At 49.1% G+C, this 21,849-nt stretch overlaps 6 protein-coding genes across 7 annotated transcripts; 4 read left to right on the top strand and 2 right to left on the bottom strand.

Annotated features, from left to right (window-relative positions):
• Positions 1 to 20: 20 nt before the first annotated feature.
• On the top strand, positions 21 to 2,242 carry ONS95_004520 (uncharacterized protein). The gene is made up of 5 exons (XM_058497884.1): positions 21 to 1,238; positions 1,292 to 1,403; positions 1,466 to 1,703; positions 1,756 to 1,904; positions 1,991 to 2,242. Exons 1-5 carry the CDS (start codon positions 506 to 508, stop codon positions 2,082 to 2,084), a joined length of 1,326 nt encoding a protein of 441 aa, XP_058352614.1. The 5' UTR covers positions 21 to 505; the 3' UTR covers positions 2,085 to 2,242.
• Positions 2,243 to 2,417: 175 nt separating this feature from the next.
• Positions 2,418 to 7,183, bottom strand: ONS95_004522 (uncharacterized protein). The gene is made up of 4 exons (XM_058497886.1): positions 5,922 to 7,183; positions 5,431 to 5,727; positions 5,129 to 5,382; positions 2,418 to 5,078 (listed from the first exon to the last, which is right to left on the bottom strand). Exons 1-4 carry the CDS (start codon positions 6,527 to 6,529, stop codon positions 4,417 to 4,419), a joined length of 1,821 nt encoding a protein of 606 aa, XP_058352615.1. The 5' UTR covers positions 6,530 to 7,183; the 3' UTR covers positions 2,418 to 4,416.
• Positions 2,443 to 4,119, top strand: ONS95_004521 (uncharacterized protein; the record flags this gene model as incomplete). Its single annotated transcript, XM_058497885.1, has 2 exons — positions 2,443 to 2,627; positions 2,713 to 4,119. The coding sequence occupies exons 1-2, from the start codon at positions 2,544 to 2,546 to the stop codon at positions 4,117 to 4,119; spliced, it is 1,491 nt and encodes a 496-aa protein (XP_058352616.1). The 5' UTR covers positions 2,443 to 2,543.
• A 188-nt stretch (positions 7,184 to 7,371) lies between the features above and the next one.
• Positions 7,372 to 10,188, top strand: ONS95_004523 (uncharacterized protein). 2 transcript variants are annotated; one of them, XM_058497887.1, is made up of 4 exons: positions 7,372 to 7,583; positions 7,744 to 7,897; positions 8,049 to 8,816; positions 8,869 to 10,188. In XM_058497887.1, exons 2-4 carry the CDS (start codon positions 7,894 to 7,896, stop codon positions 9,765 to 9,767), a joined length of 1,671 nt encoding a protein of 556 aa, XP_058352617.1. In that variant the 5' UTR covers positions 7,372 to 7,583; positions 7,744 to 7,893; the 3' UTR covers positions 9,768 to 10,188. The 2 variants fall into 2 exon arrangements, with proteins under 2 accessions (XP_058352617.1, XP_058352618.1); XM_058497888.1 differs by having other exon boundaries at positions 7,372 to 7,529; positions 7,741 to 8,816.
• A 1,162-nt stretch (positions 10,189 to 11,350) lies between these two features.
• ONS95_004524 (uncharacterized protein) lies at positions 11,351 to 16,034 on the bottom strand. Its single transcript, XM_058497889.1, has 12 exons — positions 15,510 to 16,034; positions 15,369 to 15,447; positions 14,830 to 15,290; positions 14,591 to 14,775; positions 13,352 to 14,541; positions 12,964 to 13,304; positions 12,811 to 12,912; positions 12,564 to 12,755; positions 12,472 to 12,514; positions 12,252 to 12,424; positions 12,082 to 12,202; positions 11,351 to 12,028 (listed from the first exon to the last, which is right to left on the bottom strand). The coding sequence occupies exons 1-12, from the start codon at positions 15,597 to 15,599 to the stop codon at positions 11,850 to 11,852; spliced, it is 3,156 nt and encodes a 1,051-aa protein (XP_058352619.1). The 5' UTR covers positions 15,600 to 16,034; the 3' UTR covers positions 11,351 to 11,849.
• Positions 16,035 to 17,256: 1,222 nt separating this feature from the next.
• Positions 17,257 to 19,839, top strand: ONS95_004525 (uncharacterized protein; the record flags this gene model as incomplete). Its single annotated transcript, XM_058497890.1, has 5 exons — positions 17,257 to 17,642; positions 17,765 to 17,870; positions 17,921 to 18,967; positions 19,021 to 19,380; positions 19,428 to 19,839. 5 exons carry the CDS (start codon positions 17,257 to 17,259, stop codon positions 19,461 to 19,463), a joined length of 1,935 nt encoding a protein of 644 aa, XP_058352620.1. The 3' UTR covers positions 19,464 to 19,839.
• Between the last annotated feature and the right edge of the window lie 2,010 nt (positions 19,840 to 21,849).

Below are 21,849 nucleotides of genomic sequence, written 5' to 3' on the forward strand. Positions count from 1 at the left end.
CCAAGGAATCGTATTTTCCCGTCTTGGTATTTCCCATTCCAATGAACTCGCCTAAAGTTTGACGAATCATAATTAAACGGAAAATTTATAACATCATCTGAACTCTTGATACCTATCTCACCTCCACGAACTCTCTTTTCCGCTCCACTTGCTACTTTTCCAGCATGAGTCCCCATGTTTTCCCCCGCAACCCCGCATGTTATCCGAACTTTTCTGCTGAACCATCTCGTTCTATCCCCCACTCTTGATCTTTCGTGCTTCATAGTTTTTCCGGCCGCTATTAATGGTCAGAGTTGCACTGAAAAGCCTCTGAGGCTCAAGGTCGAGGATGATACCCAAGAAATCGGGGACACTGTCGCTCCTAATGTCCCGAACAAAGGATGGCACATTGGGACAGTCCCTGCCGAGTTTTGTGCCGGGAGCCGGACATCTGATCGGAACGAGAAGTATATAAAGATGTAAGTTGTTTTGAAGCTCTTTAGTACGGCGTATCTCCAACTCCACAATGGTCTCATCAAGTATTCTCTTGCTCTCATTAGCAGCGCCGCTGTGTACCTTCGCCTCCAGCATCTCTCAAATCCCAGTCTTTAGAAATCTCAGATCACCTCGTCCCATCACTGCTCAGAGCTCTCCCCCAAGAAACAAAACATGTCTTGTGAACAGTCACAACGATTTAGTTTCTGATGACTCCAAATACATCCTCGAGGCTATTGAGGATTGTAATAATGGCGGCCACGTCATCTTTTTGGAGAAGTCATCATATGTCATTGGAACTCCTCTGAACCTCACATATCTCTCGTCTGTCGACTTGGATATTCAAGGCAGCATCTCGTTCACAAACGACACGGATTACTGGCAGAAGAACTCTTTCCGGCTTGTTTTCCAGAACGCTACCAGTTATTTTCTTCTCGGTGGCAAAGATGTCAATGTCTACGGCGGTGGAACTATCCACGGCAATGGTCAGACCTGGTGGAATGCCTTCGCTGCGAAGAAGAGCACGAATCGCCCTATCTTATTTGCAACGGTCGGACTTGAGGGTGGTTCCATTTCTGACCTAAGTCTCACTGCATCTCCGTTCTGGCACAACATTATTGCGAACTCAAGTGATGTTGTGTATACAGACATGCGTCTGTACTCGGTTTCCAATAACCAGAATTTCGAGAAGAATACTGATGGGTGGGATACGTATCGCTCAACCGGTATCATTATCCAGAATTCTACGATTACCAATGCTGACGGTAAGTTTATGGTCTGCAGACTTTATGAGACAAGACTAATCAATCACTGGTAGACTGCGTCAGCTTCAAGCCCAACAGCACTAATATCATTGTCCGCAACCTGAGCTGCAATGGTACCCACGGTATCTCAGTTGGAAGCTTAGGGCAATATCCAGAAAGAGTCGAGTAAGTTAACAATACCCCAGGTTCTATTCTGTCCACAGAAGTAAAGCTAACTCGTCTGGCAGCTACGTTGAAAACATTCTTGTGACCAATGTAAACATGTACAATTCTTCGGAGGGTGCTCGCATCAAAGTCTGGCCTAACTCTTACGCTGAGAAATCAGCCGCACTCACCGGTGGCGGGGGACGTGGTCTTGTCCGCAACGTGACATACGATGGAATGTGGCTTGATAATGTCGACTACGGTCTCACTATCACCCAGTGCTATGGACAGGACAATGAGACGCTTTGTTTTGAGCATCCTGTAAGATTCTTTCCTGCTATTATTTGTCCTTCAGTTGAACTAACTACGACAGTCGAAACTGAACATCCAGGATGTCACCTTCAGAAATATCAGAGGTCGTACAAACAGAGTATTTGCCCCTATTGTGGCTCATCTTGTCTGTTCAAGCAATGAGACATGCTCGAATATCCGGGCCGAGAATGTTGACATTAGAACCATCAGGTAAGTTCCTCAAAGCACTTCTATGTTCCACACCAATCCCTTATCGAAGACAGTGAAAAGAGCTATACTGACTTGATGATGAACAGTGGTGCAAATCTGGTGACCTGTAGGAACTTGGATCGGTCGCTCCTAGGCGGTTTGAACTGTACCGAAGAGAGTAAAGGATATAATCCGGCATAGAAGAATGGGAACTTAATGAATGATTATGAATGTAGAATTCAGAAGAGTTTAGACTCACTGATAAACATGATATCGTGCTGGAGTCCTGGCTATCTTCTGCCGTTCCACCTAGAAAGGGTGAGTAAATTGCTCGGCTATGCATCTTCCTCACTTCAGACATTTTCTGAAAGTCTATCAAACGGGAATTTCCCACTGCAAATACCAACCATCAACAGTGAAAACTTTCGAACAAATCTGGTTGACAGGCGAAGAGTGGTCAGCGACGTTACACAAGCAATGATCAGTAATCGGCCTGCATGGGGAGAAGGATTCGCTTAATAATTGAGCAATAGACCCCAAAGAAGTAAATACACATGAGCCTAAGTTTGACGAACATCCTTTATATTGCAACTCTGTATGTAAGACAGAAGGTCTCGTTTAAAAGCAGGTCAAATCCGACTTTGGATATTGAAGCTCAAAATGGATAAAGACCCTTCTTCATCAAAACCTGGACGCTCTCGTGGCCGTCCACGGAAAGCTTCAAAAGATGACTCACGAGAAGAAGTAAGTAACATCTCCTTGTCTTAGGTCTCAATTACATTCCGTCGCTTCAATATTACAAATTTTTAACTCTAACCTCTAACCTTAGAAGCGAGCCAAAGGACGCCTCGCCCAGCGTACCTACATGCAGCGCAAACAAGCCGAAAATGACAAACTGCGCAATCGAATCTCATCTCTCGAAGATGCTATTGAAGAGATGAGCGACGAGTTTCTAAAATTTGGGGAACATGTTGTCAAATCCGAGGAAGTCCCACCAGGTCTAAGGAGAAGCGACATGAGTGAGAGAAGCGAGACCTTGGATCATTTGAGAGACTCCACGAAGAGGTTTTTGAGTATTGCGAGGGTTGCTGAGAAGGTTGCTGGGGATGATGGGGAGGATGATGGAGAGTACGAGAGGGTGAGAACTGGATTGCTAGGTGTCTCCGCGGAAGCTGGACCGGGACCTGGGTTTCCAAAGGGAGTCGCGGGAGAAGCATCATCGTCGAAATCGCCATTTCCTATGTCGTCAAACGTGCGCAACCAAACGCCTGTACAAATGAGCACCATATTCCCACAATTCAACTCGGCATCCTTTCCTCACCTGAACATGTCTCAACAAATCCAACCCAACACTGGCCGATTTAGTCCACGATTAGGCTACGGACTCCTCAACACTTCACCCCTTCGAAACACTCTCCCCAGCCTCTGGACACACTACATTATCTCCGGCCCCTCATCCTTCGCCCTCCGTCTCTACACCGACACCATCCTCCTTATGTTCCGCGCCCTGCGCGGGGAAGTTTCCATCCCGGGCTTTATACCCAGCATCGCACGCTTCAGATTCAAATACGAGACCCCAGACACATTCATGTCCTTAGCAGAAGGCCAATTATCACGAATGAGCATCTCAGATTCCGATCCAAGTTTAGAGACGGGAGCGAAACCGACCCAGAAATATGCAGCTGCTTTTCAAAATGAGGCTAGTGCTGGTGTTGGTACGGATAGCAGCGTGGTGCTGTTCGGGCCATCACATCCTGTTATGTCGGCGCCGCTGAGAGCAAAGATACATAGTGCAGTCAACTATGAGATTGGATCCATGTCTGAGTGGCTCGATCCGTGGAATACGCAGCAGTATCTGCTAAGTAGGTGGGGACTGCGTTGTTCATATGTGACGGCGAGTATCCCTGCGGAACGGTGGACGGCTGTGCACTCTCCAACATCCAAGAATTTTGCGAACGACACGATGTCGCCGATGTTACCGGAGACTGGCCTGCAGGATGTGCATATTTGGGATGCTCAAAATCAGCAGCAGGGGGTTGATGTCGGTGGGTTCTTTGAAGACGTGAGCTTTCAAAGGCAAGCGCCGAGCCCGCCCGACTTTGTTTTCAATTCGCAGCCGCTAGCCGAGAAGTTGATCCAGGAAGCGGTTTGTTTTGGCGAGGGCCCGAGGTTCTTCAAACAGCATATCGATGATGCAGTTCAACAGTTCCTAGGCGTGCTTCCTAGCATCAACTGACCCTCCGAAGCAGAGTACAAAATAAAGGAGAGGAGACCTGCAGCAGTGGGAGCTAGACAATTTGCTCAATGGGACGGACGTCTGGAGAGCAGCTTAAGTTCTGTTTTGACCGCAGTGTCATGTATTATACACTTAGTACCGGGTAGTACTTTATCCTAGTCACTATCTAGGGATACCTATCATCAAAAGATGGGAGTGGTATCATGTCCCAATGTCTGTCCTGAGCGCCTGTCCGCCGTTTTCCCATATGAACCGACTCCTAATGCCTATAAAATCCTCCTATTAACACCAAAATCATCATGCAAACTCCTCCTGCCACTTGAGTAATTGCTTCGTCAACTCAACAATCATTTCTTTACAGGACAGATCTTTGAAGTCTCGAGTGGACGATGCCTCTCCAGTCCCATCATCTGTCGATGGGGTGTTACCATCTTCACCATTGACTTTGATCATTGGCAGGCCATCTGCAAGGCCTCGAATCATCTTTTCTGTCGCATCTCCGGTGGTAGGTGATATCGAATCTCCCAGCTCGTACTCGGTCTGAGAAATGAAAGCAAGAATCGCCGTCACTCGCTTTTTCATATCTGCCATGGAGACCTTGCTATTGAGCCCCTTGGATTTTCCAACTTTGCTTTCATGATTCGACGTCTTACTTGGTGCTGTATGTCCGTTTTCATCTGCTTTAGACACATCCCGGGATTGCGATCGATTTGGTGAAGGGTCATCCGTATCAGCGACATCTCTCTCTTTCGTGTACTGGTTCTTGCCCAGTTTTCCCTTTCGAGCATTAGGCGGCCTGCCACCCTTTTTATGAGAAGCTGGGGGAGGAATCGGTGGTGGTGTATCAGGGGCGGCAGGTTGAGACGACGGCGGTGGACCCAAGGGTTGTGCGGTTACCTCTGTACTCTTAGCCACAGCAGCCTTGCTCTGAGGTGGAAGTTCTTCTGAAGGCTCCGAGTCTACACCGACCGTCAGTATGTTGGGAATCCACAAAAGAAGAGAAACCCACCTTCGACTCTTCGACGCTCTGCGCGGCCTTTGCGCTTGTTTGCTGCTTCCAGCCTTGATCTCTCTCTCTCTTCCCTCAGTTCCTTCTCCTTGTGGTTGCGCGCTGCAGCGCCCCGAATCTTCTTTGCACCGGTTGGTTTTCCATTAGTGCCATCGTCCGAGTCGGCTTGCGATTCGACCGTTTGTAACTCGCGATTAGGCGATGGTGAAGGCGAGGCTGATGCTGTCCGTTGCCGTTTTGGTCCCTCAGGTTTCCTGGACATGTCAACACCCAACACTCGTTCCGAAACCAAAACTACTTACTCTAGACTGTCGCTCCGCCCACGTTTTCCACGTCTTGTCGTTCCGCCGTCGGTACTCTCACCACTTTTCTCTCCTTTGCTAGCCTCGATGGCCCGCTGCAACTCCGCTGCCTCGTCATAGGCAGCATCTCTACTGTTCATAGTGGATCTCCTCTTCGCATTACTTTGGAGACTGGAAGACGGTCGGCCACTTTTGCTACCCCTTGGAGATCGTGTGCCATCCTTGGAGAAGGATGCTGCTCTAGAAGTCGTCCGGGATATGGTTTGGTAAAGAGGAAGATAATGTGAATAGCGTTGCCTGCGTCCCATCATGTTAGCGACTTTTCGAGGTTTATGAATGCAGTAGAAATCATCGTGGGAGTTGGTGCAAATGAAGGAGCCAGCCAGCCTTGTGAGACTGATCTGCGCCACGTTGTCGCGTCGGCGGCTGATGGACAAGTTGGAAGGATGACGAAGGAATTGAGAGGTCGCAACAATTAGATCGTCACTTACCCATTAGAGGCAGTATATATTTTGTGTAGATCCTTTCGACACTCCTCACAGAAGTACTCGTCGGGACTGGTATCTTCGTTCATGATCCCCACGCAGCCACCATGTTGCCAGACTTTGCACATGTCGCATTGTAAAAAGAACCCCGCGAGATCTTCTGTAACGTCGGCCGGCGTGATGATAGATTCTTCTATGCCTTCTTTTATGCCATTTTTGTTGTCCTCGTCGCCAATTTGAGGTGGTCCTGGATATTCGTCGAAGCCGCAGATACAACGAACGGCTTCATCGTCCTCTCCGACCTCTTCTACACCGTTTATGACCTCGGGCTGCATAGGTTGCGCTTTCGTGGACTTGGTCTGCTCCTCGCCTCGACCGCGCTTTCGACGTGTTTGGATAGAATCCTCCATGGTAGCCCTGATGTTGTCGTCGAGAGGTTCCGACGACAATGAGCCTGATGGCGTAGATTTTCGCGGCGATTCCGCTTTATTGTGTGATCTAGTAGCTCGCTCTGCGCGACCAGATGAGTTCGAAGAAGCTGAAGAGTGTTGTGACGTCGATTGTAGAGGTTGACTGGCTCGAGCAGCTCTCGAGGATCGTCTGGCGGTGTCCATTGCTGCGATGGAATCGCTCGCAGACCTAGATGTGGCTCTTTGAATTGTATTTGGATGCCCAATTTCCACGTCGACTCGGCGTGGAAGCGTTGGCGGATTGGGTCGAGGATCGAAGCCAAGTGAGCGAGCTCAGTCGCGGGCGCCGAGGGCAGCACCAGGAAAGAGGGATTCGAGAGAGCTGCTTGATTAAAGAGTATTGTAGAGAGGCGCGATCAGAGAACGAGAGACTGCAGACGTTGGAATGATCATGACTGCCGTTACGAATGGGTTGTTGTGCGTGAAGTGGACGAGCTCTCTGGAGCAGAAGCAAGAGAAGAAGAGAGGGGAGGGGGTTTTGGGAGGGAGCTTGACTTTCATCAGACGGCCGACGGAAATTCTGCCAGTGCCAGTGCCAGCCCAACCCAGCCCAGCACAGAGGACCGGCCAGGACAACGCCATGGGTTCACGTGCCTCGCTGTATGCAAAGGCCGATTGACTGCTTACCTACTGGGTCTAGGTAGGTTGGCCGGTTCTCGAGTTTATTTGTGACTTACTGCGAGTCTCATAATAATCAGATGCTCATTTACCTAGACTTACCATTCTGTACGCGACATGTGCAAGTGGTGACTTGGTCCAGTGTAATAATGAATTGAGTGGTAAAATCCCTAGGCAATCTTTTCCTTTGGCGCAGGCACACCTCTCTCTGGTGCTGCCTTTGCTGTAACGGCGAGGCTGCTTTACTCCCGCCTTATTAATGCGCGGTGCCAAGCGCTCTTGTGATTGGGTGGATCTGGGCAGGGCATTGTTGAGTGGAGACTTGGGTTAAGCACACACCAGATCATCCACCTCATCTTCAGTGACCAAACGAGTGCAGAGTGCAGACCCGACCTTATTCAACCAAACCAAATCCAATCCACCTCCTGTTGCTCTCAACACTGGCCGGCTTGCTATTGCGGGCTTGCTCTCTTTCCATTGACAGCGTCCTTTCAAACATTCTTTGGCTACTCGTTTGTGATACCCGGTGCGTTTTTGGCTCATCTCCTTGGACCCGGTGTCTTCAGCACTAGGATTAGAGGTACGAATCCTCCACGGCACATCCTGTCCAACCCAACCCTTTGGACGTGTACGCAGTTTCTGGTCTCCTCTCCACGGGGCATCTTCATGGGAACATCTGCTACTTCTATCTAGAAAGAGGGACTGGCGAACAGGGGAATTTGGCTGATTTGCTTCAGCAGCAATAGGAGAGTCTCGAGAATTACCCCGTTGGATTTTCCTTTGGATCTGCTCATACCCGACCGATCGGACCTCCCAAGGCACTGGAAAGATTTGTGAGAGAGACGGGAAAACAGTCGCTGGCAGGGACACCTGCCAAGTCTGCGTCTGTGATGGGTATGCTGCATTTCGTCCTTGGGCTCCTCGTCCCCCTATCCGCCACCTACTTCTTTCAGCAACCACATATAATTCCAGATCCCCAGATAATGCCGCCTTCTAGCACTTGCACTGTCCATTTGGCTGATTAGTTGCTTCCACCCTATTCTAGGCTACTCCCCCGAATCACCACGACACATGTCTCCAGATGCAACTTCTCCGTACCCGGATCGTCCTATTCGACCTCTCCCCAAACGTCGTCTACGTGAAAGGCTTTCCCCAGATGTTGCCGAAACGATCAAGTACCCCCCAACACCGAAGACAACCACACCCCTGTTTTACCATCCGTACAATCCAAGAGACCTCGAAGAGACTAGTGCGGGTGGTGGATTAGTAGAATCGCAGCATCCGAGCGAGCGGGAGAGGGCTGATGAGATTGAGCGTAACTACATTTCGAGACGGCATGTGGAGGAGGTAGATAGTGAAGATGATGAGGCTGCGTATCCAAGTCGGATCTATTCGAGGCGTTCGGTGGACGACACTGGAAGATCTTTTCGCTACGTCCAGAAGCCAGACTCTAAGCACCCAAAGCCTCACCCTCCAGGTTCGGCAGCTTCTTCAGCAGACGGGTATGACTCCTTTGAAAATACAAACAACAAGAAGAAAAGAAAGATCCCCACACCAGGAGATTCCAATCTGAATGGGGTTCATCTTGCAAGTGATATTGTTGGTGCAGTTGGACCGGAAGATCTAGGGGAAGACATTGGTGCTGGAGTGTATCAGAGTTCGGGTAGTGGTCAAGGAATTTCTGGTCCTGGAAGAGGAAGGTACGGTCGAGTGAGAAACGGAAGGAGCCCTCTGAGAACGCTGTCTGATACCTCGAGCAATTGGGGCAACGGACGAACGGCCAAGCAGAGACAACCTCAGTGGTCACCTTCAAGTAAGTGCAATAACGGTGAATTGGAAGTTCACTTCGCTGACAAGTTTTTAAGCCGAATCTCCAGGAATTATTTCTAGATCAATTGCAAATGCGAACGCAGAAAAGAGTCCAATTACCCCCGCCAGAGGTCAAGAAAACGTCAGTCTCTTGGAGCAACAAGCTTCTAAGAAGGCCAGTCCAGCCTCTGCTCAGTTCACGTTCACCTGCGATTCTCAAGTCCCAGGCACTGTTGCATGGCCCGGCCCCAGCAGTTCTGCCACAATGCACCCAGCTCCAGCAGCCACTCGAATGAGCACGCATGGAACACAAACAAGCCCAAACTTGCCAGCGAGCCATAACCCCCATCCTGTTCCTCAGGCTAGAGGTCCAGCTCAGCACGCGCCCAACACTGGAAAACAAGCACCAGTGCAAGAACCGAAAAAGAAGAATCAACGTCGAACTGGCAAGGAGTATCTGATTGCAGCACGCCAACGTCGTCAGCAACAAGAATTCCGGAACTTCCACCATCCTCCTGCCCCACAAGACATCTGGATCTGCGAGTTCTGCGAATATGAGCGTATCTTCGGCACACCGCCCGAGGCTTTAATAAAGCAGTACGAAATGAAGGATAGACGTGTTAGGAAGCAGGAAGCGGAGAGAAGGAGGTTGTTGGAAAAGGCGAAGATGAAGGGAAGAAAGGGAAAGAAGGGAAACAAGGCCGCACCAAAGCCATATGCTGCCCCGCAGGATCGACAAGCACAACACCAGCAACCAGCTGCCATGCATCAAAGCCAGAGCCAGGGTACGCAGAGCGAGGAGTATTACGAGGATGAGTACGATGATGAGTATGCCCAGGATGACCCGCCTCCGCCATCTCCTGTTGCACCACCACCCGCTCGCCGAACTGAGGTTCAACATGATCCAGGCAAGCCACCACTATTGGGAGGAATCGACACCCGCATCGCAGCTTGAGCGCGATTTGTGTGATGGTTCCTCCCTCTAATTACTCTGGAAGCCAGGCTCGGAATCTATGTGCCGCCAATCGAATCGCATTATCACATTAGTGGAAGTGCACAGATTGGGCGGGCACTACGGCATCATCCTGCTCTGGACAGCATCCCCTTTTCCTTTTTCGATAACAACCCAGCAGAGCAAGCAAGCATTGAGCGTTGACGCATTGCGGCCTATTCCCCATCATCACCACCTACACTTCACTGTAACCCCCTTCCCCTTTCATTCACCTCTCACTCCCCTCATAAAGAACTTGCATAAAGGTCTGATCTGATCTGATCTGATCCGCTCTGGCGCTGGGAAAGGCCAATGGATAGATCGATCGATCAATCAGACCTCGGTGTTTACTGGTTGGTCCTACGTTTACTGGGCGGCAGGCGGCCTGCTTGGGAATGAGATTACCTGACCTGGATTTTGTACATTCAATACCTAGCTAGATTGATCAGGAACCACATCACCGCATCACAGTCTCCTGTCTTTGGTCGTTTTGGGGCCTACCCCTGCGCTGCACAGTGAGATCATGAAGTGAGGCTCTTTGTTACCGACCCGCAGCCCGAAGCCTTATCAGTCTGCATCGGAGAATTTTGACACGCCGCCTAGGCTGTTTTCTGACGGAGGCGGCGCTCGTCTAGGTAGGCCATTCGCGATCAACATCCGTGGCCAAGCGCCGGGTTGTTGATTTTGAGTTCTCTTTTGATCTCTATTCCTGGGTTAGTTAAGTACAGTACATGTAACGCACGGTTTTCGAATCTCGCATTTTAAGAAGTCCCTTTTCTCCTTTCGTTCCCATCTACTTATTTGTACACTGTAATCCTCGATCTTCGGGACTTGTGAGACATACACTTCATTGAATGAAAAACCGGAGCCCTTGTAGTCCAAGAAAGCTTCTCCAGCCCACGAGCCATCAGTTCATCTTTTAGTGTCTCGAAACACGTAAGATAGTGTGCTAATTTTGTGGGTATCTGGTTGCTGGTGCTATATTAACTTTCGGAGAAGAGAGACCTCCTCGCTTACGTGGCTGAGGAAGGAGATTAAGGACTCCAACAAACATAAGTATGCCAGCTGTTTAGAAGTGGAGTATCAATCGCAGAAGGATTGTATAGTGCGGCTGTGGGTTCAGTTCTTGAAGTTACTGTTGCGTTAATGTCCTGGACATAATGGAAAGGGTTTTGTGCAAAATACTGCGATTGTCTATGTTGTTTAGTGCTTAAATAGACACCTGCGCTGTTAATGATCTTGAAAAGGAAGGATAAATAGGTATTTCAATAAGTCTTGACAGAGGGAGGGTCGGGAAATAATTCAAAAGTAAGAATTGGGACAGAAGAAAGGTGGAAAGAGATTAGATAAGAGGTGTACATTGTTGATTAGGTGGCCTACCTTAGCACACGACCGGGGGGTAACTCAAAATGGAACCAGAAATGGAACCAGAAATGGAACCAGAAATACGCAGCTCTCTGGCGAAGGTTCATGCTAGCAAGCACGCGTGACGAAATTCAAATACAAAAGCCAAATGGACTCGCAATTCTGCGACACAACAAGCTGGAGAAGACAACTGGAATTCATTGATATGTATCATCTACTTGAACATCCATCCATCCATCCATCCCGTCCACCAAGTATCTACCTACCTTTCATTCATTCATTCATGCTTTCGTTCGTTCTTTCTTTCCTACTTTCTTTCTTTCTGGTCGCCCAAAACCCATCTGAAGAAAAAAAAATCTCAATCTCGCATTTTGGTCTCGCGCCTTTCTTTCTGCATTCATTCATTCATCCATCCATCCATTCTGACGTTGCATTCTCGCTAGCTCGATCAATCAATCAATCGCCCAAAACGATGCTTCTCTCTCCGGAAAATAAAAAAAGGAAGTGGGAGAAGTATATCCACAAAACACAAATACTCAAACGACCTGGACGCTGAGGAGTGCCCAACCAACACATATAAACGCCCGGCCATGCATCACACCGTTCTTGATTCTCGACCCATTTGGCAAAACCCCACACCGGCCTCCACGCCCTGGTTCGTTATCTATTGCTAGTCCTAGATCAAGGAGCTCCGTTCGTGGCGGGAACTTGGGCAGCTTGTAAGGCTTGTGTGGCTGAGGCGGCGGCGGCTGCTGCGTTGATCTCGGCTTGGTTCACAACACCTTGGACGATTGTTTGTTCGCCGGCGTTGAGAGACGTTGTGAGGGACTCGTAGAGTTGGGGTTGCTCGTGTTGGAGTTCTGATGGTGGTTAGCATAATTGGTTCTGTTGAATTTTGCAAAAGGTTTCTTACTCAAGAGGGCATCTCGGAAGAGTTGATATGGCTCGACCTTGTCTAGAGGTGTTTCCAGAAGACTCTCCTCTCCTAACTCATCATCCGAATCATTATCCTCGAGGTTCTGGAATTTTTGTGCCTGCAACGAGTCAGTAAGTGTGGAAGTAATTGCTGGATTGATGACTTGCCTCTTCGTTCAAGAACTCAAGATAAGCAGTGCTCTCATCCTTGCCATCGGTTTCATCTTCTGGCTCGTTCTCATCATTCCAGGCAGTGTCATCACCGGCCCACTCGTCATCCTCATCATCATCGTACGCATCACCATCGACTGGGTAATCATCCTTGAGAGCTTCTTCGCGGTCTTGGGCGGTTAGCCTGATATCAAAATGGAGAGAGAATGAGACTTACTCTTGGTGGCTGCTGGGAGGGTCTGGAATAATCGAACGATACCCTAAATACTGTTAGCTAGTGGAATGCCATTGGAAGGAGTCAGTACGCACCTGGAGCAATCTAGGCCATCCTTGTTGGACACTGGTTGGTACTTGATCAGCATTGAGTGTGAGCAATGCAACGATGGCAGCAATTGATAGCTTCTTATCGTGGACTCTGGTGAAGCTGTCGATGTTGGAAAACCACAAGCTGAAGAACTTGTTTGTCCAACCGTTCGTCTCCAGAATGTGAAGAGCCAAAACCTAGTAATATAAATCAGAATGCCGATCATGCACTTCTTGGAACACGAGTGCTCACTGGATTGTAGTAAATGGCATTGATGACCATCTCCATCAGGTGGATTTTGTACGATTTGACCTTAACCTCTGCATTCACTAAAGTGCGCATCGCAATTCCAATCTGGAACCTGTCAGAAACCTGAACATAGCTTGAAGCATTGGGGAAACTCACGAAAGACTGGACATATTGATCGGCATGACCACGGAGACTCAGCATGATACCTTCAGCAAGCTTGCAGGCGCATATCCTGTCAACTCCGCCAACCTTCTCATCCGCGAACATATCCTGTACCATGCCGAACATGGCGTCGAGGTATGCCGGAGTCTGGACGAGGTGGGCGGCACCGTACTGTACAAAGTTGTCAAGCGCTGGGAGCATGTCCTCGAGGTACAGCTCGGCACCAGCCTTGAATGTGGCATGGATAAGCTCAAATGCTTGCCACATTGTTGGAGAGATTGACTTGGCAGCAAATGTGCAGCTGTCGATAATTTCAAAGACCTCGTTATACAGATCTGCTCATCATTAGCATCTTGGCACCATAAATGCACTAGTATCTTACCATAAAGCTTATTTTCCAAAGTCACCTTGATCACTGGCATCAAAATTGACTCCATGTGAAGCAGTACGTCAGGTGTGCTTTCCAAAGTAAGGATAAGGGTGCCAATTGTTTGCAAGACGCCCAAAGCTGTGATACTCTTGTCATCCAAGTAATCGCCATAGCTCTCGTCGTCGTCTCGCTTATCGTTCTTCTCCAGCAGTTCTCTGACGATTCGCAGGTAGGTGTCTCGCAACTGCTCACTCAACGCAACTGCGAATGGGGTGAGCTCGGTTGCGAAAACCTCAACAAAGTCCTCCATAACGTTTGATAAAGCGTCGACATCAACCTCATTTGCAAGCTTGAGAAGCTGTTGCATAATTTGAGGGATGTTCTGCTGCATATTAGTGCGGATGATGTCGTGTCTGATCAGAGGTTGTAAAGCAAGAGCAGCTTCTACACGAACAGGAAGATCTGGGTCTGCCATGCATTCCAGGATGTTACGGTAAATGATGAGCAGATTATTGGTATCCTTGAAATCAAGCTGTTCGAACTTCTCCACGGTATCGCAGGCTCTTGCACGTAAGAATCCCTGAGTACTTCGGAAATCTGGGAAGACAAAACGAACAAGGAAATACTCCACTTGCTCGGCGATTGGACTCTTCTTTCCCAAGATGACGCTTGACAAGGTTCCAATCATTCTCAAAGCACCTTCCTTTGCCACATGATTCTTGCTTGCATCTGGAGCTTCCTCATATGCGCTGACGATCGTGTTTACGAAGGTCAGGATGGTGAACGTATGCTTTCGTCTGACTTTGGTAAGAGTAACCAAGAAGTTTGTGGCAGCAATATCTGGCGCGGAGACTTCTTCGTAGAAATTGAGCTTGTGGTGAAGGTACTCTTCTGGGTCCGTCTCAAACTTCTCAATATCGTCCTCGCTGAGGCACATAACCGGGAACAAGAAGTGGGTAACGAGGGTATCAAGGTGTGGCTTAAGATGAGTCCACATCTGCTTTGGTCGGATGCACTCATCAAGGAAAACGAGGGTGTATGACAAGCATGGTCTGCTGAGCCATGTTGTCTTAGCCACCCATTGCTCGATTTGTGAGAGGTAGCCCTTGAGAATTTCTGGAGCAAAGTTGGCAGTGAAGTTCTTGGCGAACTCGGTGTAGTCGTCTCCGTTGCCTTTTTGTAGTGAGGAGGGGTTGCCATAGCTGCAGCAGATTAGCATATTGAATCTTGATGGGGGCGTGTCCTATGTACCGAACAAAGAGACGGTTGAGATTAAAGTATGCCCATTTCTTAGACTTCCACCAGTGATTTGCTTCACGCTCAGTCAAGTCTTCTGGTAGGGCTGAGGCCGGAGCAGCTTTTGTGACGGTTCCTAGGAAAACCTCCAACCACCCAATAACCACAGACTGCTCTCTCAGAGAAGCAGCAAGCTCGAACTAAATTTTGTCAGCACTTCTGCTACTCGGGACAACTTGAGCTCCTAAACGTACGAAAGTCGCGTGCTTATATGCCTTCAAGACAACATGGAGCATCTCCCCAGCCTCCTCACTTGTCTCGTGTATCAAACCCTTTCCGATAACCAATAGTCTTGGGAAGGTCAACTCAATAACCTTGTCGAAGTCGGCTCGATTTTCACCAGATTTGAAGCGGTACACGCGACAGATTGCAAGGAGGCATTGCAGGCCGGCGAAAATTGAGGCAGCCTCGTTTGTGTTGAGCAGCTGGACTGTGATATCTATGAAGGAGGGCCATTTCTCGGGGAAATCGTAATGTAGGATCTTTTGTAGGACGGGCACAAGTTGTTGTCGAATCTGCGGTGGGGAGGAAGCCAGGACCGGCAAAAGGCGCTCTCGAAACCTCGCCTTCTCATCATCGGCAATAGCTTTGTTCTGTGGGGATTCCTCGCTCGGTGACCAGCCTCTGGTGACTCGGTTCTTCAGGTAAACAACCGCTACAGTCTCGAGTTAGCATGTGGGAGTAGCGGGGTAAGGGGGGGTTGTGTGTGGGTGTTTGGTGGAGGTTTGCATACTGGACATTCGCACAGAAGCTTCCTGCTCAGCCTGGAGGATTTCGAGGAGAGCATCCGTAAATCCAGCATGCTCCTCGGCCTATGAGTATAGAATCAGTCTCAATCTTCCCCTCCACTATGCCTGCCCTGAGATATGCTTACGGTCTTGAGGTCGAGTTCTGCGCGGCGTCGAAGGTCTGCATCAGGGCTGAGTGTCGCGACAATGCGACCTCTCAATACAGCTACATCCATCTTTGGGCTACAGATGCGCCGTGCAGTCTGGGAACGTGGAACGTATGCTGAGCTGAGCGCCGCGAGGTAGTGTTAATATTTTAAATGTGGACGAAGCGGCGACAGTTTTCTGCGGGTCGAGACTGACCGCCCGAGTTGATCAAGTAAATGCGGGCGGTGTCACGTTTCGAGGGCCGAGCGAAGGGATAGGTAAGGCAGAGAGAGGACGTGCAGGATCGAGGAAACAGAAATAAGTAAGGTGAGGTATCACAGAAGATGCAATAGAAGAAGAACAGAGACTGCTCACTTCTGAAAGGAAAATTGTCGCGTAGAGGGTGATTTGCAGTCACCTCAGCCGTTAGCCTCTTGTTGACAAGACAGGAAGGGATTGGTCCCTGCAGAGTGCTCTAAACTTTTTCGAGGGACCATTTCGGTTGATACACAAAAATGCTACAATATCTGGGCACACGAATAATGTTACCAAACATTAAATTGAAATTCTTAAAAAAGAGAATAGGTACGTGAGCTACTGTTGGGTTTTTTGTCTGTGTTGGTTTTTGTTCTTTCACTTTTCCAACCTGACATTGACATGTCCAACTGTTTTCATCTGCTGAGAGAGCCATGGTACACTGTGCTTATGGATATATCGAGGTACCACAGGCACAGGCCAGCGAACATGCAGATAAACGAGGACACTCATGGCAGAATTCGACGCATTCCTTCCTATCTTCGTGGCGGCACTGATAGCTCCACTTCCATTCCAGCCTTCATCCACTATTTGGAACCCCTCACACGTGATTATGTCTTGAATAGAGGGGCATTGTGTTTACTTTTGGCCTCCTAGATAAAGACGCAGAAATCGGAGGTAGATAGGCGGTGCTTCAATAAAGTGCTATTGGTGTTGTTTCCTACTTATTGAATGGAAAACATCGAGTTGGAATGCTCTGGAGCGAGCCACTATTTCGATCTTGACCACGGCTACAGTAGGTAGGTACAAGCACAGGACCTTGTCGACTTGGAACCAACACATGGGTACCCCGCCATTAGCACCGACTTCATTACTTATCAAGTTACCCCTGGAGTCTGACAACGAATGTCCTTTCTTTTACACCTTATGGTCGACTTGGGATCTAGCATAGACAGGTCAAATGATATTTGATAATGGACAATGTAGTAAGGAAAGCGGCAGAACCACGGCACTTGTGATCAATTGGACAGGGTGTGCCACTAATCCAGGCACATGCCTCCGAAGATTGGCATCACCCCTCACTGCTTGTCGAGAGAGCGATACTTATCTTGTCGACCCAGAGGAAGTCTTCTTCCTCCTTCGTGCTGCCCTGCTGCCGTCTTTTCGGCTCATTCTTGCCACGGCAGGTCTGGAGCTCCATCAAGCTTCCTCATGCATCTTCCCACTGGCTCTGTCCTCGCTTGGGTTGGACCTGCCACATTGGGTCTTAGAGCACATCGAGGAAGTGGGAGTGGGATTGCTACAAGCCGGGCAACTGGGCCAGTGCCGTACCCAGCTTGTGTTGACTAAGTTAATGATATAAGTATCATCTCCATTCTCTCCGTCATTATCCTCTTTTCGCTTCACTTTCCGCTTCACTTTCCGCTTTTTGAGCTTTATACATTTTCCATTTATCCATTGAGGTAGTTGCCACATCCTCGAACATTGAATATGCCTGCACAGCAATCAACGACGGGCCAACTACGCCCTGATGGATCCAGAGCAGCTCCTCATCCACTCGACCAGCTTTCAGTCCAAGAATCTGATCACGCTCGGGAAGTCATTCTCAAAGCGAGAGGCTCTCAAGTGGCTATCAATTTCAGATCCATATTCCTCGATGAGCCTCCAAAGCAAGAATTGTCCCGCTTCCTGGAGCTAGAAAATGCCGGAAGAGTAACGTCACACACGCCTAGGCCGGCTCGTGTAGCAAAGGTTCAATATGATGTTATTAGAGGGGATCAAAAGCACGAATACATGGAGTCGTGCGTGGATCTTATTTCTGGGAAGGAGGTACAGCAGCGGGTTGTTGAGAAGATGCACCAGGCTGCATTGACAACGTGAGTAATCAGGTCGTCAAAACCATCGTTCCAGATTTGTATAACTTGGTTGTGCAAATATGAGCGGTACCCCGTCTATTCGGAACTATCCGGTGGGAGAAGTCGATGCTGACCGATCCTAGTCACGAATTCAGAGAGTTTAGCGAGGCATGTGTGGAATCACCGATTTTCAAGAAAGCTGTAGCAGAATTCCACCTTCCAGAAGGCTTCGTAGTTGCTATTGATCCTGTACGCATCCATCGCGGTTCTTCTAGAATGCCATGGCTAACATTTCTCAGTGGCCATATGGAGGTCCCGACCCCTCCGAGGTTGCTCCTCGATATACACAAGGTTTGTGCTTTGCAAGAGACACCCGCAATGGGAATGAAGACTCCAACCACTATGGCTATCCACTGCCGATTATTCCTATCATGGATACGTACAGCAAGGAGATTGTACGAGTAGACCGCTTGGCAACTGGTGGCAAGGAAGACGGGTTGGCTTGCGGAACACACAAAAGAGACATTCTTTCTCATTGTTCGCCCTCCGAATATGTACCGGAACTGCTCTCACAACCCCTTCGGAACGATGTCAAACCATTGAATGTCACTCAACCGGAAGGCCCTTCTTTCAAGGTCGACGGGAATCTGATCGAATGGCAGAAATGGAGATTCAGAATAGGCTTCAACCCTCGAGAAGGTGCAACGCTTCACGATGTCAGATATGATGGTCGCAGCGTCCTCTACAGACTGAGTCTTTCGGAGATGACTGTCCCATATGGAGATCCTCGACCTCCTTTCCAACGAAAGCAGGCCTTTGATTTCGGAGATGCCGGTGCTGGACGTGCTGCAAACAACCTAGCTCTGGGCTGCGACTGTCTGGGAACTATCAAGTACTTTGATGCCGTCCTGACTGAACCAGACGGAAAAGCAAGCTTGAGCAAGAACGTGGTATGTCTGCACGAGCAGGATAATGGAATTGGATGGAAGCACACCAACTTCCGAACCAGTAGAGCTGTCGTCACCAGACTTCGAGAGCTCGTGGTACAATTCATTATTACTCTAGCCAATTATGAGTATATCTTTGCGTACAAGCTGGATCAAGCAGGTGGAATTACTGTTGAGACGCGGGCGACCGGTATTGTAAGTGTGGTCAATATCGATCCAGGGAAGACTAGTCCTTGGGGGAATGTGGTATCCGCGGGAGCTTTGGCTCAGAACCATCAACATCTGTTTTGTATACGGATCGACCCGGCGATTGATGGATCAAACAACACTGTCGTGGCGGAAGAGAGTCTGCCAATGCCAATGTCAAAAGAATTCAACCCATATGGCAGCGGATATGAGGTAAGTCAATCTCCCCTTTCCAAACTGACAGAACTATACTAAATGCATCCTAGGTTAGACAAACACCCATCAAGACATCACAGCACCTCGATGCCTCACCATGGACAAATTTGACTGTGAAAATGACAAACCCCTCCAAATTGAACCCGGTTTCCGGTAAGCCGGTAGCATACAAGTTCATTCCATCGGCATCACAATTGTTGCTTGCTCACCCAGACTCAATCATGGCAAAGAGAGCGCAATTCGCGACTCATCATGTCTGGGTTACCAAATACAAGGACGGAGAGCTTTGGGCAGGTGGAGAGTTCACCAACCAAAGTCAAAAGGAAGTCGACGGCGTTTCAGACGCAGTCGCAAGAAATGACAATATTGAGAATGATGATGTGGTGGTTTGGAACGTCTTCGGGTTGACGGTATGCCACACCACGAAATCCACAAATAAGTGCTAATGAGTCTTCAGCATAATCCGCGCGTTGAGGACTGGCCTGTCATGTAAGTCTCTACCTAGTGAAGTCATTATATATTGCTAACTTCTACTAGGCCTGTCGAAATACATCAACTCCACCTTCGTCCGGCGGACTTCTTCTCAGCGAACCCTGCTCTCGATGTACCGGGCTCAAAGAACACTGCTTCCGTTCTTGCTCCATCCGAATCCTGCTGCGAGAGTGGCTCTGTCCAACAAGCTCCCGCGTCCCATATGCAAGGGACTGGACCGGATCTGGATCCTAAGAGTAAATTGTGAGGAGTGGCCTCATAACAGAGATTATTGTTCTATCGGCTTGTGGGATAGCTTTGAAATCAACTCTTCAAGTGATTTTTCGGCAGAAGTCTCCCATAGCGTATATGATGGCGTTATCAAGGGAATTTGAATGGAGGTACTTAGGAAGCATATCAGTGACATGTAATTGTTCAAGCTCCACAATGATACACGCTCCCTACCATGTCCAAAAATTGGGACAGTGCAGGTAAAACAAGGAGTTAGAGACTCCGTTCCTCACTAACTACCTCGCCTGGGTTATTCGGAAGCAAGCCGGCCTTTATCCACCCCATACTCCGTACCGTACCCCTCATCTGATCTCACCATCTCGCATCCCGCACTACCCCGTCCTACCACGAAACGGATATATGCATGTCATTTATCTCCCCTGCATGCAGAGCAGATATGTTGCTCCGTCCTGACGGGCCCCGGTTGAAGCCCCTTCCTTCCCGTCGCCTAAGTTCAATACGAGGTAAGCAAGCCATCAAGCGAGTTACAGTACGCTACGAGTTTGTCCTACCGGACTCCTTCAGCACCCTCCGTTCAAAGAGTTATAGGTCTGGCGAATGGGGAACACACAAGACTCGTGTGAGCCAATTGGAATTCGAGGGAACAGTGATTGCTATACGATTGTGTAAGAGTGTACCGATTCGTGGGTTTTGACAGTCCGAATTGATGCAGGTGTGGTCTTTTTATAGCTTGTGCGAGGACGCGGCTTGGAGGGAATTGTTTCCCCTTGCAGCTGGTTGATTGACAGGTAGATAGTGTGAGGTGAGGAACGGGAGGCTGCTAGGCTAGAGTGAGAAGATATAAAGTGCTTGGTTGCTTCTTGAGAATTGAAATGGTGATCTGATCTGTTCTTGTTGTGCTGTTCATCTCCTTGTATTGACTAGATCGTGACCAAAGACTTCAACTACATTATGGCACCTCTTCAACTACTCACAGGCATTGGCCTCCTCCTTAGGTGAGTTTGCACCCTCCTCTCGATGTACTAAACACTCCCAAACCAAGCATCAACTCAACTAACCAACCCTCTAAAGCATTCTCTCCTTCCCCATCAATGCCCTTACCATCGACCTCCCTTCCACACACACAATAACCTCCGTAGTCTCCTGCCCAACGATAACAACCACCACGGACTTGGCCTCCTGCCCAGCACCTACACCCTGGCCCTGTCCATCACCAGATTGCATCTACCTCTCCTCACTCACCGTTCCCTGCGGTTGTCCTACAAAGGTAGCAGTCTCCTCAGTATATACACCATGTCCTAAGGGATGTAATGGTGCCTGTGCGACGCAGTATGTGACTGCAGTAGAAACTGGATGCTCGACTACTTCGGCTTCGTCTAAGACGAGCAAGTCCAAATCCAGTTCAAAGTCCAGCTCGAAGACCAGCTCGAAGATCAGCTCAAAAGCCAGCTCCAAATCCACATCCACACCAACAATCCTCCCTCCTCTCCCACCATACACCCCCCCAACAGGAACACCATCAACAACCACGACCTACCCACCCGTCAAACCTCCCACCACCACCACCAAAACCACCAAAACCACCCCATCCTCTTCCCCCACCACCACAACCAAAACCCAGCCAGACTACTGCGCCACCATCACAGCAACTGAAGGACCAGAGTGTTGGACCGCAGGGTGTCCAGTGACGTATAGCCGGTGCGCGAGGACGAGTGATGTGACGCTTAGTTGTGGGTGTGAGACGATTCGGACGGTGACGAGCTGTTTGAGGACGTGTGATGGTGGGTGTTGGACGAATTGGGCTGTGAGTTTTCCCCTACCCTAGCTTTTTTCTCTTGCGTTTTATGCCCTCGCATTTTTTTTCTTGGGGATTTCTATTTGGCTGGGAAATTGAGGAGGGTTGCTGACGATGGTGTGAATAGACGAAGTATTTACCGTGTCCGACGACGCCGTCGCTGAGCTGGATTACGAGGACGGGTGGGGTGTTGACGGTGCCTACTTGATTGAATATGTGTGTGGATGGGGAGAGGAAAGGATGATGATGGGAAGAGTGCTCAAGTGAGAAGGTGGAATTGTAACTGGCTATTTAAGCAGAGTCGAGAAATGGGCGAGAGATGGGCGAGAAAGATGAGAGAGGGAGAGAGATAAAAGTATTG

Source organism: Cadophora gregata (genome assembly GCF_030347475.1).
Source record: "Cadophora gregata isolate MNR1 chromosome Unknown scaffold_14, whole genome shotgun sequence".
NCBI classification, from domain to species: Eukaryota; Fungi; Ascomycota; class Leotiomycetes; order Helotiales; family Ploettnerulaceae; genus Cadophora; species Cadophora gregata.